Genomic DNA, 12174 nt, shown 5'->3' on the forward strand with positions numbered 1-12174 from the left:
GAAAGAAGTCTTAAGAAGCAACCATTTCATTCCAGATCTGATCTGTTACTCATTATAATCTCCAAAATCTCTGTTGTTACACCTTCATTCAGTGACCACGCCCCAATAACCTTTCAAATTGACCACAAGTCACCAAAACTGCCCACCCCAAATGAGTTACTTTCAAACTTAAAATCACCACAAATACTGAAAAATATAAAAACTACTTTTCAACAACTCATCTGGCACCCCATTACCAATTTACAGGACCCCAACTCTACTAGAGCTTTTGCATATACTCTCCTTTAATTTCAAGACATATTCTTCCCTCTCTGCTTTTTCAAATATAGCACTCCCCCCGGCTAACCACTTAACGTAGACTCTGCTCAGATTTAGAAATAATTTGTAGTCTGCATGGAAACAAAACCCCTCACCCAAAAATTGTATTGCCTTTAGTTTTCTGAATAACCTAGCTAAACAAGCCACATGCAGGCACAAAGCTACATCAAACACTTCTGGGAAGAAATAAATCTTCACAGGCCCAAAAGCCACAGATGCTGCCTCAGTCTCTATCACCATACAGACCTCTCAATTCCTACTCTAAACCTCTGACCTTCTCAGGGAACTCAGCTGCCATCCCAGTACTACAGCCTCAACCTCACCCCCAAACTTTCACACCCTACCTTTTATATCCCTCTTCTGTTTAAGAAAATCACCCACAAAGACCTTGAAAATCCCTAGATGTCCGACAGTGTTGACAACTTACTGCCCTGGTTCATCTCTCTCTGCAAAAACTTCTTTATCACACCTCTTCTCCACATTTATAACCTTCCTCTGCTTAACTCAAAACACAATGCCAGACAGAAGGAAAACTGCTCATCAACCCTCTTCCCAGACAGCCTCAGCCAAAGCATGCCTCCCACTTCCACCCTAGCTCCGTCCTCCTTACACCTGGGAAAATACCTGAAAAACTAATCCACAACCAACAGTCTACTTTCATTCAACAATACCATTGCCTCATAGAGATGACTGCAACTAGGGTTACATAAAATAGGCAAGGGGGCCTGGACTTTATTGGAGAAAATGAACAAAGGTATTGGGAGCAAATAACTAGAGAGGGGTAGGTAATAGAATGGGAAGAGGCCAAGAATGTATTTAGACTGCAGGCTAGAGATTGTCTTCCCTTTCAAGGACTAATATCACAGTGTAGGCAAAGAAAAAGAAATATGGGAAACAGTGAAAGACCAGCACTGGTAGAGTTTTCAGTAGACCAGAAGTTGCTGTTAAAAAAGGGATAATTAGTAGAGCATAAAAAGTACTGCACGATAACTATAAGAATCAGTCATAGCTATGATACAGAATCAGAATTGCCTAGACATAGTAAAGCCTTACTGAGTCTAACTGAGCTGCCAAAAAGCAATTATTACAAAATGGAAGTCTAAACCAACTGCACTAGAAGTAGCGAATATAGTAACAGAGATAAAACAACTGGAAATAGGATCTTTAGAAAAGGGTAGGAGCAAATTACATAGAAAAATTGGAACTGTGGGAACAATACATGCAGAATAATGTTTTAGAAGATGAATGAAGTTTAAAAGATGGCAGGATTTGAATGAGCTACGTAATGTTTGACTGACAATGACTAGCTAGACTATAAGTGATGTATAATGTTTGTAGCTTAAAATGTCAATATGTTTTTTTTTTCATTTATACATATGTGTGATTGCTTAAGTCTTAAGTGATAATTTAATAAATATGTCTTTTTTTCCCTCAACAATACCATCTCCTCACTCTTAAAAAGCATGGATTCTAGGCTGGCCATAGCATAATGCTAGCACTAAGGTGCCTTACAGATGAGATCCTTCTCAACATGGATAAAGGACATATCTGAGGAGCACTTCTCATTGATCTTACCAAAGCTTTTGATCTTATTAACCTCTTCTTCCTTCTACACTCTCTCTCCAAGAAACTGGAGTTAGCTTCAACAGTCACCTGGTTCCAAGACTAAACATAGTCTCCTAGTTCCAAGATTTCCTAAACAATAGGTATTTCAGAGTCAAAACTGGCTCATCCCTATCACTTCCAACACCCCCTACCCAAAAATGCTCCAGGGCTTCATATTTGGGTCTATATTAAAATCTTGAAGTCTGACAATATCGAATACAATATTGTCAACATAAGAATACCGAAAGCGCACTACATCGGATGTTTAAACGGGAAATCTCCGTAGGGGGAGATTTCCGTTTACTTCAATGTGGTGCATTCTCTGAGTTGGTATATTTAAGTAGGGTGGTGTGGGGGTGCAGGGGGCTTGCCCCCTGCCTACACACTATTCAGTTGTTTTTTTTTTTTAATTTAGTATTTTTTTTTTGGTTTCAGTGGCTTAAGACTTCGATCACTAAAGTTCGATCTTTAGTGATTCGAAGTTTTAAACCTTCGAGATTATAATATAGACCCTCATATTCATCCCACTGTTGCTTTCAATCTTTATTAAAGTACTACTCTCCTACCTCCCTAACCTTCTCAGCACTCTTTACATTGATGACATGGTCATCCTTCAATCCAGTCCTTGACATTTAAGGATTCCAACCCATCTTCAAGCTGACCTCCACCTCATTAATTCTTGGCTAAACAACCATAAGCTACTTTTGTACCACTACAAAACAAAAAGTATGATGTATGCAAGCTCACAAAATCTGAAAAAAATCTCCTGTAGATCTCAACATCAGAGCTCTCAACTGAAATCTTCTAAATACCTAAGCTTCTGGTTAGATGAATCCTTAAACTTTCATAAACACATTGAAAACATCAGGATAAAAGATCAACTTTCTTTTCTTCTGCTTCTGAAAAATATCTCCATTTTCCTCCAGACCAGAAAAAGCTGCAAAGGGATCCTCCTAGCTCAGCTCAAATAATGGTTCCCTGTCATAGCCACAGCACTTCAGACCACTGAAAACAAAATCTTCTGATTTATTTTCAACACACACACTCCCCCCTCCAGAACACCACTGTACCACGCTCTCCAAAGCCAGATGGCTCCCAGTCACCTAAAAATTTGAGCAACTTTTATGGCATCTTCTTTTCAAACTACTTCAAACAGATGCCTTCCTGCCTCCTGTTGCCAAATGCCATAGTAAACCCATCATATGCAAACTCTCCAGCTTCTCCCAGGGGACTCCATAACTTCCAAGCCCACCAAGCCAAATGGCACTGTACTGACCACTCCCTCTCCATTCTTGTACCAAAATACTGGGAATCTCTCCCACTTAGCTAAAATAATCTCCTCTTTCCCTATTTAGGTTCATAGGTAGGTACTAGGCTATCTGTGCGAAGGCATTTATAAGCCTAGCCAAAATGTGTTGGCTTTCACCAACCCCTTAGATTAGTTCCCTGTGCCTCTGTCCAGCAGAGCCACTGAAGTGATCCCCGGAGTAAACTTTCTGTTTCCCATCCACTCGTCAAGGTTTCTCTTGAAGAGATTTAGAGAGGTGCTCTGCCTAATGTAGATTGGAATCTTGTTCCAAAGCATGGGAAGTCTCTGGGACAGGAATCTATCCCTCCAGCATGTCCTGTTGTAGTGAGGTTTAGATCCCTAGAGCATGTGGCTCGAGGGGATAGGTTTTCTTTAGGTGAAGCATGTCCATCAATTCTGGGTTGGACATGGCCTTGTATGTCAGGCAGAGATCACCTCTGAGTAGGCAGTATGCAGCCGAGTACAGCTGGAGTTTCTTCAGTCGAGCTGCATAGGGCATCTGTTTGAGGCCAGTGATCTTCTTGGTGAAGTACTTCTGTGGTCTTTCCAGCTGTTGCAGGTGTCTTGTAAGGTACATTCCAAATGGGGCGTTGTACTCTAAGATGGGTCTGATGAGTGATGAGCAGAGGGGCACAATGACCTCTTTTGATCTGGATGCGAATCCTTTTGTGATTAGGTGGGCCATGTAGAATGATTTTCTAACCACTTTGGCAATGTGATTATCAAAGGAGAGATTACTATCTACTTGGGTCCCCAGATCCCTTATTACGTATTCTGTATTTAGGGCACTACCACCTATGTGGTAGTTTGTGGGTACTTAGTTTTTTCCAAAGGGGATGACTATGCACTTTTTGGCATTTAGCTTGAGGCCATGATTTTTACACCAGGTATCCGTCTCAGTGAGACCCTTTTGGAGGATGTCTGTGTCAGCCGGAGAGTCAATTATAGCCCCTAGTTTGCAGTCGTCTGTGAACTTGGTCAGCCATAGTCCTCCTGTGCTTGCCTGTACCTCTGAGAAGTATATGCCAAACAGGAGGGGTCCTAGGACTGAGCCCTGGGGAATGCCACTTGTAACCGGTTTAGAGTCAGACCTAGCTCCCACAACTCTCACCATGTGGATTCTGTCCGTGAGCCAGTTGGCAACCCATCTTGTGATGTAGGGGTTTATGTTCAGGCTGGTGAGCTTGTCTATAATATCAGAATGGGGAATGGTGTCGAAGGCCTTTGCGAGATCTAGGTAGGCTGTGTGTACCACCTTTCCCTCATCTATAGCCTTGGTAACTGTCTCAAAGAAGTCCACCAGGTTTAGGAGGCATGATCTGCCCTTAACAAAGCCAAACTGAGTAGGGTCCAGTGTTTGGAGGTTCCCAATGTCTCTGTTAATGAGTTCCATGATGATGCACTCCACAGCCTTGCAGACCAAGCTAGTCAGGCTTATAGGGCAATAGTTCCCAGTGTGTTGTGGCTCCACCTTTGTGGAGTGGAATAACCGTTGCAGTGCGCCACTCTATGGGTACATAGCCTGTGGAGAGGCTGAGTTTGAACAGTGTGTTTAGGTGAGAGGTTAGTTTGTCTTTGAGCTCATGTAGGACACAGCCTGGGACACCATCTGGTCCCAGTGATGCTATGTTTTTGGCTTTGGAGAGGGCTGTTTTAACTTAAGTGTCTGTGATCTCAGGGGCTCTACATTCTTCTGGTATGGTTATGGGCCCTTTTGGGGGTGAAGTTTGCACTGAACCTGTCTGCCAGGATATTGGTGATATCAGTCGGTTCAGTGTATTTTGTGCCATTCTGCACTAACTCTGAGCAGATCTGAGCATTGTCACTTAGATTCTTGACATAGCTAAAGAATGCCTTGTGGTTATCTTTGGAGCCCTTGGCAATTTTTCATTCGAAGCTCGCCTTGGATGATTTTATGAGAGATCGCAGTTGCTTGCTGATACTGATCAGGGATGTCTTCCCTTCTTGGGATTTTACTCTTTTCTGTACTAGTTTCCTCCTTCTATTGTATAGCTTGTTTATGGCAAGAGTCCACCAGACTGGTTTCCTTTTCTTGGAGAAGTGAGTCTTGGTTTTGCTTGGGATAACACAATCCATACATTTTTGTAGGTGCCCATACAATGCATTAGTAAAGGATTTTGCAGCTTGGACAGCATTATCCTTTAGCATGGGGGCTTTGAAACTTTCCACCTCGATCTTAAGTAACGTGAAGTTTGCTTTTGAAAAGTTTTTCAAGGTGGTTTCCTTGTCCAGGGGTGGGGGCGGAATGTGGATATCCAAAGTGATTTGCTTATGGACAGATCTAACCAGTGAGGGGTTGACCTCTGGTGTGGAACACTGGTTGCCCATGTTGGTGATGACCAGGTCCAATATGTTATCACCTCTGGTGGGAGTGTTGACCAGTTGATCCAGGGCGTTTGAGTTTATAAATTCTAGGACATGTTGGGCAAGGGAGTTAGTACTTGAGTAGTTCTTTCATTTAATGTTTGGGTAATTGAAATCCCCCAATATTAAGGTGTTTGGTAGGACCTTTATGTCTCCCAGTGTTTCTACAAATGCGGAATGGGGATCCTGGGACATGGTGTGTGATCTGTAGCAAGCTACAATTTGAATTGCAGTTTTGCCCATTGTTAGTTGCACGTGGATGATCTATGATGCATCGTGCTGTGCCACTAACCTGGAGGTGTGGGTATCCTTGATGAATATGGATACGTCCCCACCTTTTGTATTTCGGTCCGGGTTCTGTGGCCGAAATGTATGGTATGAGTTGTAGCCTGGTAGTGCTGGAGTGCTCTCTGGAGCCTTAAACCAAGTTTCTGTTACTGCACATATATCAATTTTCTCCATACTGAGGAGTGCCTCGAGTGCGTGCATTTTGAGGTTTAGACGTCTGCCACTGAGAAGCCTTACCCTCAGTTTTTTGTTACTTGTGCTATTTACGGTGGTGGGTTTGTCTTTTGAGCCTTGCCTAAAAAAGGCACTATGGGGGTGGCAAGTGCCTTGGCCAGTATTCGAAAGCCTAAGGGTGACAGGTGCAAGCCATCTCTAGTGAAGCAGTGCGGCTTGTCAAGCATGTCATCCCAGGCAGACAGACACTGGATCCCCTTTGAATGACATTTGACATCTGAATTTTCAGAGCACAACTCAAAAATACCACAAACAAAAATCTGACTACAAGTTCTTTTCCACTGAACACATTGCCTAATTTCACCCTCATCTATATCACTTCTACTGCATTCCTCTGTGCTCACCTGCTGGTTAACTCTCATATTTACACTTGAGATTAATCCTTATTCATTTTTCACCACTGTTAATAATATTGCTGATTAGTTAAACTGTCTGGTGGACTATCTGCCTTCTGTGATGACTCTATGTTGTGAATCAGTTGTTAGTTACTTTGTCATTTTCTTCACCTGGGCTGTTCCTGCAAATGGTCTAGTTTGATCAGTGTACTACTACCCTGGTAAACAAGCAAATAACTAGTAATAACCATATTGTCAACGGGCGTAGTTAAATGAACATCTTTAAAGTCTAAAGATACACATTTACTAACGGAGAAAGAGACTGAAGTTGGAATATATCACTGGAGAGCACCAGAAAGGACAGTTCTTCATCCCCAGAGACAGTTACCAGTTTTAACTTTAAAACGTGGTTAGAAAGGTATTTGCCAAACCAGTGACAAGAATCATCAGAAAAGCTAGGGATACTGGGAACTGTAAAAAAGGTGTGTGATTAAAGACGTCAAATGTTTTATTAAATTTCTAAAGATGCCATCAATAAAAGCTTTGTTCACCAAATGCTGAAGAATGCTGTCTCACAGTGGTCAACCTACAAGCATAGGAGAATTATCTTGTCAGAAGCCATACTAATTTCTCAGTCAAATACCTTTTCTTACTATAATAAACCTTCAGAGAAGCAGCATTTTTCACCGATTTCTTCAACACCAAAAAGAAAGAAAAATGAAACAGGCTTAGTACAAGAAGCTGAAGCATATGTGATTTCTTGGGGTTGGAAATTAAACTGATATGTTTACAAGTCCTGTGGCTGATGCCAAAATTAAGAGACAAGCAAAAGATGCAGGTAAGATTTTTGCATACAGAGTAAGAGAGGATTTTTTAATCACAAGTACAGACTATGAACATCTACTGCGCCACTATTAGGAAAAGAGACGTAGTTTAAGTGTGTTAGTGTTAATAACTGCTCTGAAGTGAAAGAAGTACATATAAATGTCAGGTGAAGTAGGGAAGCACAGTCGGAGTACTGGAGTAGGGAAGTACAACCACAGTGCATATAAATGTCAGGTGGAGTAGGGGAGCACAGCTGCGGTACACATAAACATCAGGTGGTGTAGGGGAGCACAGCTGGAGTACATATAAATGTCAAGTGGAGTAGGGAAGTACAACCACAGTGCATATAAATGTCAGGTGGAGTAGGGGAGCACAGTCGGAATACATATAAAAGTCAGGTGGAGTAGGGAAGTACAACCACAGTGCATATAAATGTCAGGTGGAGTAGGGGAGCACAGCTGGAGTACATATAAGCATCAGGTAGAGTAGGGGAGCACAGCTGGAGTACATACAAGCATCAGGTAGAGTAGGGGAGCACAGCTGGAGTACATATAAACATCAGGTGGAGTAGGGGAGCACAGCTGGAGTACATATAAACATCAGGTGGAGTAGGGTAGCACAGCTGGAGTACATATAAATGTCAGGTGAAGTAGGGGAGCACAGCTGGAGTACATATAAATGTCAGGTAGTGTAGGGGAGCACAGATGGTGTACATATAAACATCAAGGGGAGTAGTAGACAGGGGCACACAGCTGGCAGTGTAGTGCATTCCAGAGTGAAATACAAGTGTTTCAGCAAAGGTGGATACCTGCGGTGTTGTACAAAGTTTAGTCCTGGAGGAAAAGTTACAGGCAGCTCCTGAAAAGAATCACATTTACCACTAAGGTTGCTTAACATTTTGTAAAAGGCTCAAAGGTTAGAAAAAAAAAGCAAAGACTGTATTTACCTAAAGTTCCCACATTTGTGGTGTTTAGCAGCTTTGTACATAGGCTACAAAAAATAATTATATTTTATCAGAAATAATATATTATCATCACAGATTACCAAGCAGGTCACAGAGCTTAAGTTCAAAAGTCATCCAAAAAAGTAATTTGTCACAAACTATGAACAAAATATGCTAAAGATCTTCTTCTGTAGTTAGAGAAAAAAAAAGATTAACTTAAAGAAAGCAGAGTCAGCCTTACAGTCTGAGAAGAAAGCAGAATTAATATTGAAGTCCTAGGAGATGTTAATAAGCTCATCAAGATAGAAAGAAAAGCACTGTCAGAGGCATTTAGAAGATCAAAGAAAGATTACTGGACAATTGTTAATAATAAACTGCAAGTACCAGATACTTTTAGCTTGGTTCGTGGAGACAATATGTAGCAATAGGTGAATGCCAATATGAAAGTTTGATATTACAGGTTTCATGACACATTGCATTAGCTGAAGCTCACCAACAGTGTCGAGCAAAGACACACTAATAAGAGAAAATATTGGCATTTACGTCCCCTAAAACTACAGTACTGTTTTTATTCTACCAAATAATGCCATGCCCAGGATTCAGAAATAGGCCCTGCCTCGAATGTAGAACCTGTGGCAAAAAGGGCTCCTTAATGCAATCGTATTAATCACTGATTTACAGACACATTAGCCACAATGTGGAAAGACTTCTATCAGGTAATTTGCATGTCTCCAAATCACTCAGTGATTACCACAAGCACTAGAGCACTTTCCTGCAGTAATCACTGATGGCAGCCTATGTATTGCATTGGCACATAGCACCACATCATTCACTCACACATGCATACCTGCACACCTGCAAACACACATGCACACACACACACACACACACACACACACACACACACACACACACACACACACACACACACACACACACACACACACACACACACAAAATCTCCCTCTCTCTCCTATATCCCACAACTGCTCCTGCTCTCACAAAACATCCATGAATTTGCCTCTCAAACTGCCCTGTCCCTTCTTCCAGACCCTTACAGTCAGTCAATAATGCCAGACACTAGTATTTCTTAATTTTAATCTGCATCTTCTTGCTGCAAAATATGATGTGATTTCATTAACATTTAGAGAGAGTCCGTAGTGTCTAATGTTCTCCACCCCAGTATTACAGCCAGTGTTCATTAGGCTATGGGGAGTTGAGAGATATGGAAACCCCTCACACACACAAAAACCCCCCACACACACACACACTGTACGTACATCAACCCCCCCTCACTTGATCTCAATTGCACATACTCTCACAGTCTCATATACACACACCATACCTTTTCCCTAACTAACACCCCTTACTACTACTACCACCCAAGCAGGCACACACTCACCTGAATCCACCCATACCTCTGCAGGCATTCATGGCCAGCCACACATATATTTATTTATTTATTTATTTTACTTTACATTTATTTACCGGGAAAGTCCGACTGTGTCCTTTTTCAGCGGAGGCCCAGGGAGAAAAATTCCAGTTAGTACAGAGACATACAGAATATGAAAACAATAACAAATGGACCAAACAAGACATCCAAGGCCAACTGACAAAAGTTGCAAGTGAATAACCAGAAAGTGACTAATACAAATCGAAAAAAAGGACAAGTAACAACAATATACAATGCAATGATAAACAATGTGTTATGCAATCTAATGTTATACAAGCATTATACAATCCAATAGGACATCAGAGGAATTTTATGCAGGTATGAGGAATTGAGATATACAGAGAGAGGTTAAGATTATAGTATAAGTAAATATCTAAAAATGTATTTCAGTTGCATTTAGACATCCATGAAATTATTATTTAGAAGGTAGAGATAATGTTATAAAATAATAATAAGCAAGTGTTGGAGGTGAACTTTCATTGCATCTGTGTATTTAACTGGGTAGGAAGAGTTGTAGAGGTGAGAGTTGTGAGTGAGTTACTATATATGCACACACACACACACACACACACACACACACACACACACACACACACACACACACACACACACACACACACACACAAACACTCCCCAATATTACCTGGCTGCTAAACTCCCCAATACTTACATCTTCCAATGAAAATAATGGGTGCATGTGAACTTTGGTCATGTTGACTAACAAAGCTACAGATAAGGATTTATGAAGCTGAAGGGTTCTCTGAACTGCTCGGCTGCATAAATCACCATCACAGTGCATGACTTATTACAACACAAGGCTCCCCTAGAATGCCTAATTTACATTTGTGTTAAGCCAAAGGGACAGCCAGGTGCAGTGCTGCACCTATTGTGGTATACACAGTGCAGTAAGGCTGTGCTGGAATCTGAAGTTGCTGCTACCAGTGGTAATTCCAACTTAGCATTTCTGAATCTCAAGGCATGTTTTAAAGACTGCTATTAGATCAGCAAGTACTGAAGACAGCAGAAAAGGGGAGTATAGAAAGCAATTATATAAATGAGTGTGTTTTTCCATCATTTACTGAGTTTATCCATGAGCAAGTTTGTGCCAAATGTATCTATACTTGCAATTTTAATGACAAGACTGTAGGCAATATATTTGCGCCACCATCATAACCCCTCCCCAGATAAATCATATGATCTACAGTACCTTTGGAAGAATTATTTGAAGGTAACCATTTGAAATGTTGGGGCCCACAACACTGAGTCCCAAAATACTGAGACTGAATGGCCAAAATAACGGACTTGCATATATTAACTCTGAGATGCTACTTCTCTTAATATTCCTTTTTCTCCAAGGTATGGTGATCTCAGAGATGGTATATACATATATATAAGTTCAGGGGGTGTGGAGTCTTGCCCCCACACACGGGGCGGGGGGGGTGCAAAAAAGAAGTTTAAAGAAGAAGAGCGATTTTCAGCATTTGCTCTTTTCCTGTATTTTACTTCTTTTTTGGGGGGGAGGGGGGCTTGTCAGCACTTGGCAGTTGAATTGCTGACATTTCAATAGGGAGCTATAGTTGATATTTCAATTGTTTAGGAATAATGAAAGAGTTTTAGCCATGTTTCAGAAAAAAAACAATGATTCAGGTTTTTGCTCCAGCATCATCTACTTTACTGTTAATGAACTCAGCATTAAGTAGGCAAAGCAAAAACAATAACAGTGATATATAAGTGAAGTAAACAGTACATCAGGTGCAAACGAAGGCAATGAGAAGATGTATATTTATAAATAAAGAAGCTGTAATCACATCCATTAAACTTATCTGTAGCTTGATAGTATTTTGGAGAAATATTTAATACAAAAATGCTATTTTTGGTAGACTACAGTAAAAATACATATTCGGACAGAACTAGGGACAGAAGTAAAGTGAAGTATGACTATGCTTTAGGAAGGAGTCTAGATTGAGGGTGCATTTCTAAATCAGGGAATAAAGGTGACATCGAGATGAAGGCCTTAACCTTTATAGTGTTCTAGTTTTCATATTCTATGCACGGCATGTTGTACTACACCATCTATGTTTTAAAGTAACAATACTAAAAAACAAAAAAGATATGCTCGCTAATGTTTAATCAAATAAAACTATTTTTATGTGGATCCATACCATTTCAACACATGATGTTACTTGAGTATGTTGACTTTTTAGGTCTTTCACCGACCCTATCCACAGCGCCATGAGGAATTCTTTATACACTGCAGCTAAAATAAAAAGAGAAACAAGTGAAATTATGGAAATGAATGCATCCAACAAATAATCACACAGCTACTGAGCTACAATCCCTTCGAACGAACAGTAAAAATGCTTTATTTTCCCCATAGCCAAAGGTCTAACAAACACAAGTTACATATACATAAATCCATATACTTTCATGTGTAGATATTATACACACATAACAGAACAGCTGTTGCTTGGCTCTATGC

At 40.8% G+C, this 12174-nt stretch overlaps 1 protein-coding gene across 2 annotated transcripts in view; it reads right to left on the reverse strand.

Moving 5' to 3' along the window:
* The window catches only part of RUBCNL (rubicon like autophagy enhancer), a 1197353-nt gene extending 1185401 nt beyond the window's left edge, over positions 1-11952 (reverse strand). For both annotated transcript variants that reach the window (XM_044071584.1, XM_044071583.1), the window contains exon 1: positions 11858-11952. In XM_044071584.1, coding sequence (XP_043927519.1) covers positions 11858-11929 — 72 coding nt within the window. In that variant the 5' untranslated portion in view covers positions 11930-11952. The remainder of the gene's footprint in view (positions 1-11857) is intronic.
* Positions 11953-12174: the final 222 nt, after the last annotated feature.

The sequence above is a fragment of the Protopterus annectens genome, chromosome 5.part0, assembly GCF_019279795.1.
Source record: "Protopterus annectens isolate FY-2018-M chromosome 5.part0, PAN1.0, whole genome shotgun sequence".
In the NCBI taxonomy this organism is placed as follows: Eukaryota; Metazoa; Chordata; order Ceratodontiformes; family Protopteridae; genus Protopterus; species Protopterus annectens.